The sequence below is a fragment of the Melospiza georgiana genome, chromosome 3 (genome assembly GCF_028018845.1).
Source record: "Melospiza georgiana isolate bMelGeo1 chromosome 3, bMelGeo1.pri, whole genome shotgun sequence".
Classification (NCBI taxonomy): domain Eukaryota; kingdom Metazoa; phylum Chordata; class Aves; order Passeriformes; family Passerellidae; genus Melospiza; species Melospiza georgiana.
The window spans coordinates 66,856,288-66,876,900 of NC_080432.1; the positions used below are offsets into that span (position 1 = coordinate 66,856,288).

At 38.9% G+C, this 20,613-nt stretch overlaps 1 protein-coding gene across 1 annotated transcript in view; it reads right to left on the reverse strand.

Annotated features, from left to right (window-relative positions):
• ARID1B (AT-rich interaction domain 1B) overlaps positions 1-20,613 on the reverse strand; it is a 324,972-nt gene that overhangs the window by 237,345 nt on the left and 67,014 nt on the right. Inside the window, exon 3 of the mRNA XM_058019477.1 lies at positions 6,829-6,969. Coding sequence (XP_057875460.1) covers positions 6,829-6,969 — 141 coding nt within the window. The remainder of the gene's footprint in view (positions 1-6,828; positions 6,970-20,613) is intronic.

Below are 20,613 nucleotides of genomic sequence, written 5' to 3' on the forward strand. Positions count from 1 at the left end.
TAAGAAAGGCTCAAAAAGGATAAATCAGTTTAATGCACAAGTTCAATACGGTTTCTAAGTATTTCAAGAGTTCTTTAATCACTTCAGTGCTGGGCAGGTGCTGGTCACTGGTGGCTTGACTAGAAGAAGTTGTGGTGTGTGAGTTTGGAAGCCATTTGCTGAAAGCCTGCTCCCCTTCCCTGCTCTCCCCAAGTCCAGTCAAGCTTTACTCCAGATGCAAGAAGCCAATATTGCACTCTGCCTTTTGGTATCTATCTGACCTCTCTGAACAGGAAGTTCAGTGTACCAAAAATGATACCTTCATACAAAGAAGTACTATTGGTGTTCCTCGTCTCTCATTTCAGCTTCCCCCATAAGGGAGGCTGAAATGGCTGGCAAAGTCTATATTTATATATATATATATATATATGTATAAGTTCTGTATGAGTTCTTAGTATCATGAGCCTGGGACTAAATGTTTTACAGAAATTACTTCACTGTGGTATCTCTTCACTCTGGAGAGAATATAACTGCTCCAAGGCTAAAAACAAGTCCAGCATTTCAGAATGGAGTGAGTGTACACTGAGCACTAGGCATCTCTGTTGTTGAGATGACAAAAGCCAAGAAGGATTTATGGTACACAACAAGCAGTGGTGTCAGCCACTGCTGCTGACAGCAGGTAACTCTCTCTTCTAAACATTAAATTTGATTATGAGTTCCCATATAACTGTAATAGCCAACTTCCACAAAGAATACTTTCCTATATGCCTGGCAGCAAATGTCAGATTAACATACAAGCTTGTTCTTTCCCAGATTTCCTGTGGTTCATAACCCAACAAATATTAATGCAACCACTCAACTAGTGGCAGAATGATTACAGACAGCAAGGTTTAAAAAGGACAGAAGGACAAATTATTTTTATTATGACTTTTAAGACATGTGCAGCTGTATGGTAGTCCTTAAATAAATTTAAATTTAAGTCTGAAGGATGTGACACTAACCTACTGTACAGTTGACTGCTAATTCTGTGCAAAATTCTAATCACTTAAGAGTGAAGATTTTACTACAAGGAGTAATTGCATTGAGGTATACCAATTTGGACTCACTGAGGATTGTCTGTATTACTTACTAGTGAATTTGATATTTGCATGTACAACAGTTATTCCTATTATTACAATACTATTTTTGTACAGTGTTACACCCCAAAACAGCTTGACAACATTAATTAACATGTTGCTTATTATACTGTTTAAAGAACTTTAGCAGCTCACATTGAATTTAAAAACAATACTTCATCTTCATTGTACCAAAATCACTTTAATAATTTGGTGCATTCTGCCACAATACAATTTGTTCTGTTTTCATGACAGTCATACAGATTGGACATGAAAACAGATTAATTAGTTTCACATTTTGTTCACATTTTCAAAGACTGTTTCAAATCAGGAAATGTTTTATCTGTCCTACCTTACACTGACTCAACACTAGAAACAGATGTCTGTGGAAGAACTTTCTCATCATCATCTCAGGCTTAAAACTGAGACTAATTCCAACCATTGATCCCTGTTCAAGGAAACATAGAGAAGTTCCTTATGGAAGCATCAGTGGTCTCCAACCTTCTGCCTGGAGAGACTGACCAAGGTGTCACCAGAGAAGCTTCCCACCTTCTCATGTACACTGCCTTCCTGCTTCAGATGCCTTTCTACCTGGGACTACTAAAACAATTCACAAATTCCTACCGGCCCAAACTGCATTTTTTCCCTGGCCGAGTCTCAGGAAAAAAACCCCACAGTCAGTCTTGCTCTTTATTTGTCCTCTACAGGCTGCGTTGGGAAAAAATCTTGCCAAGATCAGTAGGTAAGGTATATTATTCTGGGAGGTAAACAAGGTTTTGGCCTTCTTTTAGAACACTTAAATAAAACCTGTGAGACAGCGAGAGAATGCTGTTTGTTTGCTTGTTTATAAAACATTTTCTCCTTTTAAGTAAAAGCAGACTAAAGAGTGAGCCTGAACTACTTAGAAAAACCCATAGTAACCACAACAAATGATGTACAAACACACACAAACTCTTGGTGCACACAGTTAACCAGAATGACCAATGCCCCAGAAAAGGGCACATGCATGCCCCACCTCAGGGACCTGCTACACTTTTTTCCCATTTAATCTTATACTGATATGTATGAAAAGGGATCAGCATTCTATTCTGGAAACTTGCAAGCAGAGATCTTCCAGGAAGGTTTAAAACAAAAGATTACTTCATTCAGGGTAACAGCAGTAGGTGTAGAATAAAATCACTATTTTTGTTTAACTAAGAGTGAGACCATAAGTATTTTGCAGATCCATTTCATCTGTCAAAAACTGATACAGTCCCAATTCATAAAATAACACAATAAAGCTTAAAGGCACAATTCTATCTCGATACATATGAACACATGCTACATAAAGCAAGGAAATATATAAACATGGCTGTTTACAAGCCAGTTGGAAAGCATAATAACCAAAAATATACATCACACTATCTTAACAAAATAATGTTTAATGATGACAGTTTAAGTTTGCAATTACATGACATTCTTGAACAAAATATCACTTCTACTTATGGCAAAAGATTTAAAACTGCAAAAACAAGCGAAGCATTTATTCATTTATATGCCATTTCAAGATGAAAAGCCCTGCCAAGGGCAACACTATAGTAGTGTAGCACATCTTTCTTCCTCTTTTTTCTTTTGAAGAGCAGTAAAGGTAAAAAGAAGTTAAAGGAAAAAAAAAAAAAAAAAAACCAACCAAAAAACCAAGGCAGTATCTACATCTACTGGCAATATCTAATGATCAATGAATCTGCTACTGCAATAAATTTGCTTAAAACAAAGCTCTTCCTTTAATGGTTTCTACACAGCAGGCTCCTGATATGAAGAGGAGATGACTGATGCTGGCTTACAATATGGTTCTATAGTAAACTGTGCCAGTTTTACTATCAAATCACCTCTTATGAAACTCTCTTTCTGCCTACCATGCAATCAATTTAACAAAGATCTAAACAACTTAACAGTTCAAACATTCAAATAAATCCCATTCTCCTCCTTCCCATCTATGCTTATTGGAAGAATGAAAGTCACAAGTCACTGGAACAGTCCCAGAAATTGTTTTATCTGTTTACTTTTATAAGACAAGATTGCATATTGAATTCAAGTGAGTCAAAGAAAAACAGCAATGGCTTCACACTTCCACAATATGTGAGAAATGAAGACGAGCACCAATTCTAAGGCACAACACAGAGCTATACCTGACCTCAGGAGCTCGCTCACAATGTGTCTAAAAGAGCAAAAATAAAACATCATCTGCAAGAAATTTCACATCAGTTTTCTCCCTATAACAGAATACCCAGATCATCACACTATGAGGTTTTACATAAAAGGAAACTGGTGGAAAGAAAAAGTCCATCATCCAGACAGAATAAACACTGTTTTCAGCTTTATAATCTCCAAAACAAGTAGCTTGACATAAATCTACAAGGGAAATAAAGAAAATACAGACAGGAAAAGAAGGCAAATTAGAGAAACCCTCTTTCCCCAGTCTAGCATTTCTCTTCTCCCTCCTGAAGTAAAACCAATTTAATCACACACACATCACAAAATCAATATAGAAAGACAAAAAAAAGGTTAATGAACAATATAGAGAACACAAAGGAAATTAATTTGCAAGCTGAAAAGAAAGAACAAAACTAAGGATGACAGACAGAAAGGATGACAGATTGTATGACTGAAACTACCTCATCTTTCTAATTGACAGGATTATATAAACAGGATGTACTGATATTTTTAGGAGCAGAAATAAGAAAGATACACCAACTGGTGCAACAGGTAATATATGATTCTGTAGTTTATTTTAAAATTGTGTTTAGAAAATGTAAAGCCAGTTTTAAATCACAGCAACACAATCACATATATTCAGAGAGACCTTCAGAGAGAGATCCTATAGGCAAACCCCCAGCTCAAAGCAAGCCTAGCAAGAACAAAGTGCTTGGGGGCTTTGTCTAGTTGAATTTCTCCAATGATGGAGATTGCAGTCTCTCTGGAATTTTGTGAAGTTTACAGTTTTTGAGTTTGTTTGTTTCTTTCTTTTACAGAGCTGCAACATCCCTCTTCCTAGTGTGCCCCTATTGCTTCTTGTCCTTCCATTGTGCCCCTGAGGTAAGTTTGGCTCTGTTCTCATTCACATTCCCCAAACCTCTCCTAAAACTAAACAAGTACCTACTCCTATTTCTCTTGCTAAAACTTTAATCAAATAAATTATAATTCTTTATTTTTCAAAAGTAATCAGTCTCATATAAGCAGAGATATGTTTACTTAAGTAAGCACAGTTTGTAATTTTTTTGTCAGCAGCAGAATTTGACATATGTTCTCAACTTTTTTATGTTTTTTGTTTAGTATTAATTTTTGTATTCCACACTGGTTACCACTTGATGGTAATTCTACTATGCATTACCAGTAGAGAAAGAACACTTCTGCTGCAGTGTCAGAAATATAGATTTCAATTTCTTGTGTTAGGAATTGTTTTCTAGATGAGCAGTTCTCAAAGAAAGGGAAAGCACACACTGGTGAGGTTTTACAGAGAAACATGACAAGAAGTGTTCACCTGCTGATTCTTCTTGAGAAAGGGGGAAGAGCAGCCATGGAACCAATCTGGAGATTGGGAAAGAAGCAAGCCCCAAGGTGTTTTAGGACTACTTATTATTTATACAAAATAGTACCATCTACACACAAATACTCCAACTACACAGTGAAATTATCATATATTTCAGAACCTGAGATCAGAGTTCAAACCTTAAGAGGCTGACCACCACTGAAGAACAGTCATTCATAAACCATCAAGAATTCAGGTAAAATTCTCACAGAAAGGACTACCAACTGCAGGGCTGTATTGGTGAGGCCCTCATGCATCATCTCATCTTGCAGGCTGAGGCAAAAAAATGCCTACTGACCTTCCTAAGATGCCTGTATCAGCCTTGGAGCCTAGATTTTGACTGTCCTTCAGTGTCACTTCAAATCCTCAAAAGGGGAATTTGGCTACATCAAGGCTGGTATCTTTTGCCTGTGAATCTGCCTTTCTCTTCATCCTAGTTCTCAGAAATTCAAAATATATGGAAAGCTTTACTCTAATTTTACTTTCATCCTTCTATGATCCCTCTCACTTCACTGCACAAACCTTCTCCTTCCCAGCTATGATAGCAAATGATGTAATTGGAACACCTATCAACAGATAAATCAGTACCTTGTTACTCTTAAGGCCTATAAAGTTGGAATGTTTTGTGTATTTTTTAAACCAAAATATTCAATCCCTTCAACTGACAGTATATTTAAAATATGACAAGGTGTCCAAGGCAGCAAAAAACCCATTTCAATTTCATACACTGTGATATGTAGACATTAGAGCAGCTGTGTTTCTTCTATCTTATAGGCCGTATTACTAGGTCTTTATCTGCTGAGACTTCACCAAGATGCTTATGAACAGTATTTTCAAGTCATAGAGAAATCAAGCATTTAATGGCTAAGTAAAAAAGGAAGAAAATTAAATTTAAAGACACAACTGCAATCTTTAAAGCTGCAGTTACATATAATCCAAAAGACAGAATGTGGTGACATTTACAAGAATATCATAGATACAATTAAGAATTCTATTTCATAAACCATCCAGCATTTTAATGAAAAAAGTTAATTCTCAATGGAATTTTAAAATGTAGATGAAGAAAAATTAACATGTAATTACACAGTGAAATTATCATAGCTTTATTTTAAAGTCAAAGGAGGGGAGTCTCCAGTACCATTGCCACTTCCAGCATCTTTTGTTAGTTTATTTTACGCACTATTTTTATTTCAGGCTAAGATTTCTACATTGCACCAGCATAATCGCAAAATGTTAATCAACCATGCCTGACAGAATTCCCCAGTGATTTGCAGCAAGTGCTGATGCTTCCACTAATATCCAGTCTTGAGCAACTCACTTTTGTTAGATTTCCCAGGATGGTGAGTATGCTTTAGTTTCATCCTTCCATTTCCAGATCACCTCTCCATGATTAACAGAGCTGAGACTGCAGACAGAACTGAGCCTACATGTTCAGCTGCATCAGCTATGCACATCCATTTTGTTCAGTATCAAAAATCCAAGTGTTTCTCCAGCTCTGGGAACCAGACCCATACATTATCACTACTGATCTTGGTTAAAAACAGAATCACTTGAAATTAATTTTAATGCTTAATATAAAGAGCACAATTCAAAAGCAGCAATGGATAACAGATTATGTGGTTTGCAAACTGTTGTGCAAACTGACAACATTCAAATTAATAGCTGCAATATCCATTTAAAATGTCTTTTAAGAAGCTCCCTTGACAAAGCAACTCCAAAATGCCTTGAACTCCTCCACAAAAAACCCAAAATAGCAGTGACCACACTAGATGCAGGAATTCTCAACAATGTCTGTCTTGTGAGGAAACAACAAAACAAAGGCAAAGAAAAGCTCCAGCATCCACTGACATCTCATCAAGAAATTGTTACTTGTTTTTAAAAGCACAGATGCTGGGACATATACACTGGCTTTACCCTAAAAAGGTAGTATGAAATAAAGTCTGAAAATGTGTGCAGATGTATTTGGGCATACATCCTGAAGACCATTCAGAAAGATGTGGTCTGATTCCACGTTTGTTTCACTTTGCTCAATTTACTACTTAATTATTGTTATTTAATGAACACTGTTCCCTCGGAAAGATGAGGGATGGGTTTTGTTCATTGCACAGGGGTTCTTTTTACACTTCCAGCCCCAGGGTGCCTGTCAGCAGGGAGGGCAGTGCTTACCTGCTGAGCCTGGTACCTCTGCTGGGCCTGCGACAGGTACTGTGCCTGGGGCGGCAGGTGCTGCGGCTGCTGGTTGTAGTACGGCTGCTGGCCCTGCTGGCAGTAGCCACTCACACCTTGCTGACCATACTGAGGTGGGATCTGTTGGAAGAACCAAGCAAAGCAAACACATGAGTGGAAGCAGAAGGACGTGAAACCAAGATATGTCCCACCCGTGGCAACCTCAGCAGAAGTGACATCCCCAGCTGCACACCTGGCCCAGCACTCTGACCCCTTCCCTCAGCAGCTAATGGCAGCCCTTAGATCCTCTTGCCTTAGCAGGAGAAGTAAGCTCTGCATGGTTACTCTTTCCTGGAAGAGCTTCTGGTGAAAATGCCACACTTCTGTAATGCCCACCCTTAAAGCACAGAAGCAGTTATTTGAAATATTTGCTCTCCTTGGGAACACTGGTGAGGCATATCAACAGAGGAATCATTCGGATGCGCTGACCCAAAAGCTGAATTGTGGAAAAAAGGCACAATTCTTAAACTGACATTGAAAGAGAAATGCTTTTTTTTTTTTTTTTTTTTTTTTTTTTTTTTTTTTTTTTTTTTTTTTAGCAATCAGGTGCTAATTTAAACTTAATATTTTGCCCACAATCCTCAGGTTTTTATTGCTTGTATTTAAGCTTTACACAAAAGGCTTGGGGTTTGGCACGATTTGGGTTTTGTCAAATTCAATCCCTCTTAGTCTTCTCCCCCCTACTAAGATACACTTTTTTAAAAAAGTAACAACAAAACAAAATAAATGTTACACACCAGTTGGAACATGTATCATGTACTGAGAACATGCACACACTGAGAATCTGTTAGAACCGAAACCAAGTCAATTACAGTGTCAGAGAAATTTTCTGCATTGACTTAGTCTGTAAGCCTTGTCTCAATAGACACTGACATTTTCTCGAGGTATTTGAAAGCGCACACTTTCAATGGACTCCTGATATTGTGCCCAGATTTTCTTCATTTTAGGTACCCATGCTTTTCCCCAAAGTCTGGAATTTAATATCATTTCAGATGCAGCACATGGCTTTTCCATTCTAGAATGGAGTTGGTCCTGCACATCCTTGCCCCAAGCAAGTGTTTCAAATACCTGAGCACATCCAAAATGCTTTGATCTCTGAACTGTTCCCACTCAGTTTCTGATACAATGATAAATCTGTTTATTCAACAAGCAAACACATACCTGTTCTACCAAAAGTTAATTCACTACATTCATTCAACAGTATTTGCTATGTAGTAGGAATAATAATAATAATAATAATAATAATAATAATAATAATAATAATAATAATAATAATAATAATAATAATAATAGTAATAGTAACAGTAATAATAATAATAATAATACCATAAATTTAAACACCTGCTTAGGCTGTTTTCATTATCACAACTTGATCTGCTCCTATTACTTCTGCCAGAAGCTGACAGTCCTACCTCTTGGTTACTCCTAAGGTCAGCACTATAACCCCATTCCTGCACTTGGCTCTCTTTGCCTTGACATCCATTTTTTCCCCCCATCATTTCACAGGCAGCTGAATGTTTCTGTGACCAAAGCAGCCCTTTCTGACAAACACCCTCTCCCCGATGATGCATAAAATGAGGCCTTTATAATGCAAACTAAAAAGGGTGTGTTGGAATATCATCAGGCAAACAGACAGCTGGAGTCTGGGATCTGACAGAGGACCACATGGTGATTTGCCCATCATCTGCAAAGGTCACAGAGCCTGGACTGGTTCCTATGAAATGCTGAGGAGAAACCTATGTTGTGGTGCATCTGGCTTCCAGTTACACCGGGAAGAACAGATAACCAGACAGCAAAATGTGGGGTGTTAGAAGAAAAGAAAAAATAAAGAGTGTCCAGTTAACCAGATGGTAACAAAGCAAAATATCAGATGCATGAGCAACCAGAATATTTCTAGAATAAAGACACTTGCACAGGAGAGATGGAGTTCACCTGAACATAGAAGCCAGGTCACTGGTACATAAAGCACAAGAAAATGAAATTTTAAAATGAAGAGGGGATTAGAAGAACTCATGGTTAAAAAGTGTGGCATTGCTATGTCAAATGAAGACATGGAAATTCTGGGACGTCAAATGAAGATGCTGAGAAGAATCAAAGAATGAAAAATGGACATGCAGTGACTGCAGAGTAGGTAGAGTGGCAATAAAAAATTCTAACAATACATGGACTTCTACACAAAGAGGGGTGGACTGGATCAATTGCAAACAAAGCACTAATAATAGCCATTTAAGAAATTTGGCAGAAAGGAAAAAAATTGTGGGGTGACTAGTAGGCATCATCCTAGGATACAAATTCAGGGAGAAGACAGCTAATAACAAAGTAACATTATATGCTACATAGCATTTAAAAACTAATCAAAACAAAACTCCACCTCACCACGCAGCTGAGGTCTGGAGCTTGGTCAGATAAAGAAGATTGAGTGCTGGAACCACCATGCATGGCTGGACTACAACAACGCTGAAAGCAGCATGCTAGCAAGATCAGCAAAAGGCACGCCGCAAGATTGATTAGGAGGAGATTTCAACTCCCCCCAGACAGACTGAGTAAGCAGACTACAAAGCTGAGACCAAAGTATCAGATAATTCTCAAAGGTTGTTCCATAGAACTGCTGGTTAAGGAGCCTGCATGAGGAGCCACTGCCTTTGGCTCAGTCCAGAGCAGCAAGAATCATCTACTACTGCATCCTGCAGCTGCAGAACCACTGTGCATCAGTGACCATAAAGGAGTTAAATTGAGCATCCCTACAGGAACAATCAAACCCGAGGAATCTACTACTGTCGTGCTTAACTTCAAAAAGTGTAACTACACAAAAAATGAGAAGGCTTGTTAAAAGGAATCTCAGACAGCTATGAGAAATAAAATCTGACTGACAGCATCAAAGCTGTTCAACAATAACCACATGGAAAGCACAGAAACAATATTCACCACCCATTCAGAAAGATTTGATAAGAGCAAAGGGACACCAGCAAGGCTCACTGCAGCTTTCTAGAGGGAAAAAGGCATCCCCTTCAATAAGCCAGCGCCAGGTCCAAATGAGGAAAACAGAAAAGACTGTAAACTCTGGCACTTCAAATGTAATAAGACAGGCCAGAAAGAACTGTTGGAACAGCTAGAAAAGGGAATCAAATGAGTAATGATTCATTTCTTCAAACACATCAGAAGTAGGAGGTCTGCCAGAGTCTGCAGTGACAAATGATGATGAAGGTATAAGGGGAGCTACAGAGAGCACAACACCATCACAGAGAAGCTTAACAAAATCTTTGGCTCTAGCGTGCACTGTAGAAAAATCTTGGGGTGTTCCCATGCTGGAGTCCTTTGTGAGGGACTTGATAAATGTCTCTGAATCTGATGGGAATTTTCATGGAATAAAGTGACAAATGAACAGTCAGAAGTGGCTTGGAACCATAAAGTATCACTCCAGAGGTCTAATCAAATTCAAAAAGCTGAATCACTAATGACCATATACAGCCTCTAAATTGGAGCTGCCTTAGTAGGTGAGAATTTCAGTATGGCTTAAAAAGAAAAGTCAGAAATTTGAGTAATTTAAGACTACATAACACTGATGACTGTTCAGAGAAGAATGAAGATGAGATTTAGGAAACATCAACACAGCAAAAGAAAATCCCTCTCTACTGACTTCTTGGACTTACTAGGAAGAGTCAGACAAAAAGATTCAGGGAAATGCAACAAGAATCATCATAGGTATAGAGAACAGTTTCCATAAAAAGCATCCATAACCCTTTGAGGATGGAAAAGACACCAGGACCATGGTGGAAAGCTACAAAAGCATCTGGTCCACCAACAATCAGGATGCATTCAATAGCAGAAGCAAACTTCAAAACAAGAGAAAAACAGGTTGGCTAGTCACAGAGGTAGCAGATGTTTAGAACTCCTTGCCAAATTGATGTTTTGAAAGCTGAAAGTTTATGTGGGCTCAAGCAAAGACTGGACAAGTTCACAAAAGAGACATCCTCTGAGGGTTACCAAATTTATAGAGCCACATCTGGCTCAGGAAGTCCCTGAAGTGAAAATAGCTGAGGCTTGAAGAGCACTGGGGGAAGTACCACAGGTTTGCTTTGTTCTGACTCTCCTCCAGGCATGCAATGAAAACCTCCACTGGAGGCAGGATATCCAGGGCTGCATGAACCCTTGATCTGCCCTGATAGAGCCAGGACTGCGTTCTCACCTCTTTGCAAAAGATAGTCCCCAGAGAAGACAACGAAACCTTGGTCTGCAAGATACTTAGTAACAAATACAAGCAACCTGAAGAGGCAATAACACCTGGACTGCCAAAGGTCTGAGAGTGCTCCATTTTCTTAAATATTTCCCCAAGAAATCTGTTTTCAGACACTGTTTTAAGAATGGGCACCAGGCTCTTCTTCTGAACTTATATATCAGTTACTTATGTTAGAATTTTCCTCCATAACCTCCCACTTCAAACTGTTTTAAAAAACAACCAAACACCACCACCTAAAATACAGCAATAATCATAATGCTACATGTATGTTTGGATGCTGTTCTCTTCAGTGCAGAGACTCATCACCACTGTCTTAGCAGAGCACGACATATAATGCTGTGGCTATTTAAATAAATTTCAAACATGCAAATTAATCCACCTGCTTTACTGATGGGGATCACAAGATACTGTTTATGGACAAATGTTTATTAAACAGCATACAAAAAAAAAAAAAAAAGGTTAACTAAAATCTCCCCAGAATAAAACAAATCTAAAGCCAATTACTTACAATGCTTGGAGTGAATGACCCAAGCATCCTCTTTCTTCATAAACTAAACCCTCCCTCCCCTTCTCCCTCACACTTATATTTTTTGTGGCCACACAATGCAGGAGATGAGAATTTGGCAAATTTCATCATGCCTGTGGTAGTGCAGACATTCCGGGGATGGCTGAAGAGAGAGCAGACCTGAGTTTGAATCTATTTCTAGGGAAGCACAGAAACTGTAATGATTACTTTGGACTTGAGCTATCTGACTTGCACAGTATAAATAGCATTATTTTGGGAGAAGTATGACTGACCAGAACTGATTACACCACTCTGAACACAAACAGAGAAAGGATGAGAATAGAAGGAACACAACTGGCAGCCAACATGAAGAGATGGGGCAAATCCAATTAAACCTACAACTTAGCCCATTATCTTTAATTCTTGTTTGAATAAGAGATCTGGTGGCAGGCATTCTTTTCCCAGGTAATACCTTGATAGAAATGGAAGTTTTAAGCAATTTTTGCAGGTGCAATCCATGACTGATGTCAAAGAAGAAGGATCATTAGGCAGCATTAGAGTCATTATAATAATTTTTAAAATTAAAATGTAACAGAATTAGTGTGTTAGCATAGGTACACTAATAATACCAGCAATATGCAGCTACTGCCCTTTTACACCATCCTGATGGCTAAATCCAGTCAATAATGGAAGAAGCTTTACACAGCCCCTATCACAAAAAGCTTTGGGAAGTTGCTCTGGGATCCACCTGAACACATCAGATACCATGGACATGCTCACTACAGGGGAAGAGTCCTGGCTACATCCTTGCTTCTCCTGGGTGCACAAAAAGTGAGGCATGACTTTGGCAATCCATTACCCTGGATGATATTGGTAAAAGGCAACAACACAATCTGGAAGCTGTGGACCACATGTCATGATATAAAAATCTGGGGGAAAACAGGTCTGTATGGCCTGATCAGCATTAAGCCTGGCTTATAGAGAGAAGAAAAACTGAACTTGAGGGGCAGGGGTGACACTCAGAAGAAAGGATGGCACTACCTGGTTCTACAGTGGCACTACAGGTGTCAACTTTGCTGAGGAACAGTGAGACAGAATATTGTGAAACAAGTACCGTCCTGAGTAATATAATCATCAGCAACATTCCACTTTCTTAGCACCTGTAACACTATAATTACATAGAAATTAGAATTTAAAAATGTATAGTGAGGGGCATTCTCAGAAAAATAAAACCCTACCATCTGGTACTTTAGGAGTAAAACAGCGCATTCCTTCAGTTAACGAAAGGTTACAGTATTTAATTCTAATTACTTTAATTTTACAGTGATCAATTCAGTTATAGCTATAAAGGAGGATGTCACTCAGTTACTATCAAACCTTCAAATAAAACACTTATGATTCCTGAAACAACTTCTGCTTCAGTTTTAGATTTCCAAAGTCAGACTTCTGCCAAACCCTAAGTATTTTCCTCCAAACATTCAAACCATGCACTTCTCCATACTTTCCAACAGAAAGTTGTAATAAGAAACTAACTCCTTGACTTCCACACACTTAACAAAAAGGTCTGGTTCATATCAAAAACTTTCAAATTCGCATAAGCCCAGGTCTTCATCTGTATGTTTAGCTGAATTAGAGAAAGAAGAAAAATATAATATGCTTATACAGCATAAGGAAATCCTCTGGCACATGTTCAGTAGAATATTCTGCCACAGTTAGGGCAGCATGGTCTCCTGTCTCAAATCAACCCCAGCATGCTTGTGTACACAGCCTTAACGAGGGCTAAAATCCTTGAGGGACAAAAAAGAAAAAATCTAAAAGGAAACCAAGCAGAAAGCTGGGTGTTAATGTCAATGCTATTAATCAGAGATAGATCTGAATCCTGATGCTATGGCATTTTATTCATACATTCTATAAATTCTATTACTTCTTATTACTTAGCTTTGACCTTTTGACAATACATTGGTCACAATGTTCACCTGTGTTACTGTCTCTCCTACACTGCTTGCCTTTACACTGAAGTACGAACTTCAACATCTTATTAAGAGCCTTTAAAATATTAACACTAGGCCTGATACTGGTCCACCCTGTGACCCAGAGCAAGGAAGCAAAGGCATAAAAAGCATGTTTCTGTGTCACAGAACAATAATCCCCATTCCAGAACTTGCAAGGTAGTGGATTTTGCAGAGTCATTAAATGCATGCCTATGTTGAAGACTGCAGTGCAGCACACAGATCTGCAAACTAGCTCAGATACTGGCAGGAGCCTACACCAAAAGCTGTGCTCAGCTAATTTGCTGTGCTCCACAGAAGGGTGAATTAGGTCAAAGGGAGATCCACACTTTGTAGCCAGACTGCTTCTTGTACACAAGCCAGTTCATTACAAAAGGTAGCTCAACCATCTTCAAAAGACACTGCAGTCTGCAATGCAGTCATACCCAGTAGTACAGAAAGGACAGGACTCACACACACGCCTGTAATCCCCTTTTCCCCAAGAAGTACACGGCAGCACAATTACACCCCTTGTCAGTGCCACGAATATGGCATCACACATGTACCTGTCATAAGGCGCTCTCTACATACTGCCTTTTACTGGAGCTTAAATCAAAATAACATCAGCTAACCAATTATTAATACAGGCAATTTCCCTCTTCTAAAAAAGCCCCAAACCAGCCTATCAAAAAAAAAAAAAAAAAGAGTGTAAAAAATCTACCAAGTTTACATGATTAAGGAACTCTCCAGTCAGAAAATACTGATGTTAAAGTTCCAAAAGCAACATTAACTGAGCCATGTTACACATATATAGCACCTTCTCTTTCTGATTTATGTTGTCAAAGGCATTTCATAAAATACAGAGGATGTGAAATGTGGCTTAGTTACTGTGGCTGCTAGAATCTTATCATTTATGTTTTCTGACTTTTTAGCTGTGCAACCTTCACATCTTATTAACATAGTTTTTTGCATAGATTGTAGTATGGAATAGTACTTATGTTTTATGTATTGACATATTTTTGATGTACTGAGATTTTGAATAAGTTTGCTATTCTTCATGATGAGAGCCAAATAAATAAAACTACTGCCACAAAATAGTCAATCATTTATACGGAAAAGCAATATCTCTCCTTCCAAAAAAGAACACTTTGATTCCCCTGTCAGAAATTGATGAAAACTACCTCAGCTATAAATGCTAAATCTATGCCAATATCACAACCACCTCCCACCCCCATCTTCCCCTAAAAACAACAAACAAACAAAAATAAAAAATTTGCATCTTTCAGATGAGCTAAAATTAGTTTCAAGGGAGAGGTAAACAGCTGAGTCTAGAAACAAAAGGAACAATTTTTTCCTCCAATAGTGTTGATTTGCACAGTGCATTACAGCTTGAACTAATGCAACATTTGGTCCATTCTGCAAGTTAAGGGATGAAAATATGATAATCTCCAGTAAGAGATTTCCACATTGCTTTATTTATGCTCTCAGACCGACACTATAGAGAAGACTAAAGATTTGCAACAGAATTGTTTTTGGAAGTGCTATTTGCTAATGCAGTGCTATACACTGCATTAGAGAGAAATAGAGAGAAATTATAGTGCCTACACACACAGACACATGCACACACTCTCAAGTGATGAGTCAGGTAAGATATCTATTCTTATACTCTGCTTTCCTTCCTTTTTTTTTTTTTTAAAGTGATCAAAATAACTAAAAGGAATAATGTAATTTGGTTAAGTAATAGATTTCCACTTTACAAACCAGCATAAGGAAAAGCACATCACAACTGTCACAAACTGATCTCTGGTGATTCTGATGATTGCAGCTTCAGTAAAAAACTTGTAGGAAACCTCATCTCTTGCTGTGTAAGTACCATGAAATTCACCTATGAAATGCTGGCCATTACAGAAAAATACAAAAGCCTATATTTAACTGATTTTTAATCATATAACAAATAATTTATTACAGGGCACTTCTTGAGCATCCATGAATGGAACAAACAGTGATCTTTGATCCTCAAATCCTCTAGTTGCCATTTATTTTCCAGGAAATCTGTAACAATTTTGACCACTATTTCTTAAATGGTGATTAAAATAAAATATGGTTTAAAAAATACAGAGAAACATATTTCTTCAGACAAATTCTGCAATACCATTCAAACCTTCTAAAGTAGGGAACACAAATGAGAGGTATGGACTGAGTTTGAATAGCAGGTAATCCAGCTGCATGAATAATCCTCCAATTTTATGCCTTTATACACAGAGAGACCCCTAACACTTAACTACTGGAGACTGAAAAATCCCTCACTAAAACAGGTTTCACTCTACATTTTTTCTGGCACATAGTCTTGGTAGGAGGAAAAATTGCAAACATTCTTTAATCTCAGTAGTAAGAAAAGGTAGAATGTGCACACACCCTGTTTATCATTGCTTCCCTGGCATCTTGCACACCCTTGAGTTTTCTTTCTTTCTTCCAGTCTTTTGAGAGAAAAGGGTGTTTTTTAATTAATTGATGTTCTCCTCCAAAGATATCAATCTTGATGAATACTGTCTTTACCATTCCTAAACTCAATGGCTTTCAGAACTAAATCATTTGAGATCATTCAGAGCTCTTCACCGTATCTCTTAAAACAGCAGGAGAAGAATATAAAAGATCTTCCACAGGGAGCAACTCCATGCACTCTTAAGCAAGCTTTTTCTTTCTTTCCATCTAAACTTGTCCAGTTCCATACAGAGCTTCACAGACCTTAAAGTGCACACTCTCTTTCCATGACAGCTGCTCTTCTTCCTTTACTGCTATCCTGCACCTGCGGAGGAGCAACCCCAGGCATCAATATATGGTTGAGGCCACCCAGCTGGAAAACCCCTTGGCAGAGAAGGACCTGAAGGTGCTGGTGGACACCAAGTTGAACATGAGCCAGCAATGTGCTCCTCCCTCTAAGAGAGCCAATGGTATCCTTGGCTGCATTAGACAAAGTACTGGCAGCAGGTCCAGAGAGCTGCTTCTGCTCTGCTCTGGAGGACTGTGTCCAGCTCTGGGCTCCTCAGCACAAGGGAGACATGGACATACTGCAGAGAGTTCAACAAAGGGCCACAAAGACGATTAAGGGGCTCGTGCACCCGTGCTGTGAGGAAGGGTAAGAGAGCTGGGGCTGTTCAGCTTGGAGAGGAGAGGGCTCCAGGGAGGCTGAATAGCAGCCTGCCAGTACGTAAAGGGACTCTAGAAGACAGCTGCAGAGGGCTTTTGTACAATGGCATGTAGAGATGGGACAACAGGCCATGGCCTCAAACAGAAAAAGGGAGGTTCAGATTAGGTATTAGGAAGGAATTCTTCACTGTGAGGATGGCGAAGCACTGAACAGGTTGCCCAGGGAAGTTGTGGAAGATGCACTTCCACATCCCTGGAAGTGCTGAATGAGGCTTTGAGCAACCTCCTCTAGTGGAAAGTATCCCTGCCCATAGCAGGGTGGTTGGAATTTGATGATCTTTAAGGTCCCTTCTGACCCAGACCATTGTATGACTCTATACTTCAGTTTAGTAGTGTCTTATTACAAAGTTATCTGCAAAGGGGTGCATGCAAGTTCTAGTCTTTAACAGAGAACCCCTCTGGATTTGGCCCAGACACCTCTGACAAAGGCACCACATTTGAGTTAACCCCCACAAACAGCAGACCAGCAAGTCATCTTCTGTTCTGGTCCTTCTCTGTGTTACAGGATATCACTCTTTTAATCAAGAAAACCTTGCAATGACAGAGCAGATTTAGAGCTCTTTGTGTTCCCATTATGAATTTGAATCCCCAAGTAGTGTCCACAGCACAGGAGGTTGGTCAAGACACAAAGAAAAAGCGACGACCTCCCATATCTACCATTTAGGTTCAGCAATATCTGTGATAAATCTAGTAATTTGTACAGTCCAAATTCTTCTAGTTTCTTCTATTATAGCAGGATCAAAATCATACTTTTCATCTGGACACTAAAAATTCCCCACAGCAAGGAATCCTGAGGCAAAGAGAATCACTGGCTGAACTAACGGTAAGAAAATTTGATTACATCTCTACCCATCCAGGATAATTTATTATCCTGCAGCATAGCATTAACTGCCTAAGACCAGGATCCCATTCCTGTGGCACAGTTCCTCAATATTCTTTTGAGGGTACTTATGCTGGCTTAGAAAAACAAGAAATACAGAGCTACTCCTATCAGAAACCCTTCTTCTTTAGATGAATTTGATCAAAGTGCACCACCAATAAAACCAAAACCAACCAACCAAAACAATTTTTTTAAAAAGGAAAAGTAAATCTTTTCTGTGATGGCTTTTCTTTCCTTTTTCCTACTGGGAACAGATAAAAACCAAGTCAGCCTCTTAAATAGGAGTACTTACATAACAGCTATGATTTCAAATATTCCTGCAAGTATTTTTAAAAGAAAACTTTCAAATCATTCCTTGTAGACGCAGAGTTCAGATATTTGATTTATTCCATTTCTATTATTTAATTTGACCTATTACTTAGCACTGGAAAACATCAAAAGAACCCTGACAGAAACATCAAAGACATCTATCTTATAAATTCATAGCTGAAACCATATAGCACATCATAATTTTTAAAATAATTACAGTTTTATTATACTCAAAATAAGATGATTATTGTAAATTATTCCTCATATCAGTTACCACAAGTAAGTTTTAGAAACATCTGCTAAATGTAAGTATCTGGATACAGTTAATCCAATTCATGTAACATTATACTTAAAATGGAACAGAAAAACAAACAAGAACCTTTAAAGTCCTAACATCACTTATCAAAAAATTACCTGTTTTGCTTAATTGAAAATAGCAAACTTAAAAACCTATGAAGAATCAACCACCAAATTCATACAGTCATTCTACAAAAATACTAGATTTTTTTAAAATTAATATTGCAACTAAATTTAACTCAAATACTGTGTTTCATCTGCTAATGTTCATAATACCTACTACTCTTTCAAAGCATCCAAGCTTCTCCAGTATATCCATGCATGGCTCCTTCCTTTCTGGAAAGCTCAAGCCCCCCTTCCCCCAAGCCTGGTTGTTTTGGGCTATTATCCTGAACCTATTTTGTTCAAACATTCACAAAACAGATTCTTACACTCACAAGAAAATGCTTCCTTCTCCTTTATGTCCAGACTGAAGTAATATCTATCTGTACACAAAATTAACACACAAGTGTATAATTGTAGTTTTATGCTCAAGTGCCCCAATTATGCACTTTGAAACACTTAAAGGATCCATCAGGAACATTCAATACCTCCAAACTGTAAAGTCTTGAGGAGTGTCTTTTGACAAGACAGCTGCATTATGGAGAAATCTTTCAGCTAAAAACAAAGAAAGCAATCAGCTTTGGGCTTTTTTCTCCAGGATACTCTGGCTGTAAAGAATGGTGGGACCTATCTGGTGCAGTGCATTTTGCCACAACTACGAGACAAGTAGGAAACTGGACAGCTTGTTTTGCTTTTGTGCAATATGTCCCAGGTAAGCACCAAAGGCCCAGCCTCTGGATTGTTTGAAAAGGTGATTAAGGAAAGGTGATCAAGAATGATTGCAACAGACGAGTGAGGACCCTACACCTTGCTCACTGCAGCCCCAAGTCAACTGCAGCTCCACACACACGCTTGGTGAACATTCATCCTCTGCCTTCTCACGTCTTACAAAATACTTTTAAGAAGCAGCTTGTTCAAAAAGGGAGTGCAGGAGATGACTGTCAACAGTTTTTTGTTACATAAATAAATTTCTCTGCACATGTGGTGAAAAAGGGAAGTCTATGTTAACCCATCTGACTTTGCACTGAAATGGGTTACAGGTGCTCACAGAATGCATTACACTCTTTCACACAGACTGGTGATAAACTTGCCACATCCTTCATGTTACAGCTTATGAGAAACACTGGTGGTGTTCGTGGCAGGGGGTAAGTGGGAGGATGTCTCAGCAAACACAAGAGAAGAAGACAAACTTATTTCACATGACAAACACATACCAAGTTCTTAATAAATAATAAGTGAGGAAATCAGGAGTGGTAAAAACAGTGTAAGAAGAAGGTCGTAAACTCATTACATTAAAAACATACAAATAAAAGTGCTTCAGGCTGACCCAAAGATGCTTAAGTAGTGAGGCCATGTTAGCAATGGTTTTCTAGAGCAGAGGACTACAGCTGTCCCTGAATCTTTGTGATTCCTCAGTAAAACCAAGACACAGTAACTTACACTGAGAAAATGCAATGCTCTGTGCAACTCATGTGGGATTTAGCATCAGGTGCCAGGGGCATGCAGTCACTGTTGACCATCAGCAAAAAGATAAGATGAGCCTATATGTGAGCTCAAAGAGTGATCACAGGTACCAGGCAGAGTGAGACAAAATTCCAGCTGTAGTGGTTCTTCAGTGGGGCCAACAGAATGCCAAGTTCTTCCAAGGGTGATGGAAAAACCACACATTTTCAAGAAGCTGCCATTCAAAGCTGTTCTAGAAAAAACACGCCATGCAGAAATGCTGCCAAGCTTCTCATCCAATGCACTGTATGGGCATTGTAGGTCTCACAGTGCCCACCTCTGCAGGCTGAGGAGCTGTGGAAAGAAGAGGTCTCCTGACAGCAGGCACCATGAAAGGCACAGTGTGGGTTCATCACATTTAGGATAATGCTCCAGAGGCAAAAGCACCACGGTCTACAGCTGCAAGCTGATCTGTCTGCTGCCACAGAAGCCCCACTTCTTCACCCACCCTGTGAGTTCTCACTGAATCTCCAAGGGTTCTGCACACTCAAATAGCAGGAAGACAATGGGCAGCCTTCTGCTGCCTCAGCACACCCAAACAATTCAGCATGGCCAGACGAACCCGGCAGTGACAAGAGGGAAGTGGCACTGCAGGTACCAGCTGGGTTGGCTTTGGCTGCTGTTGGAACTGCAGATTGTTTGGGTTTCATTTTCCATGGCTCTACTCATCTCATGAATACAAATCCATAATTCTCAC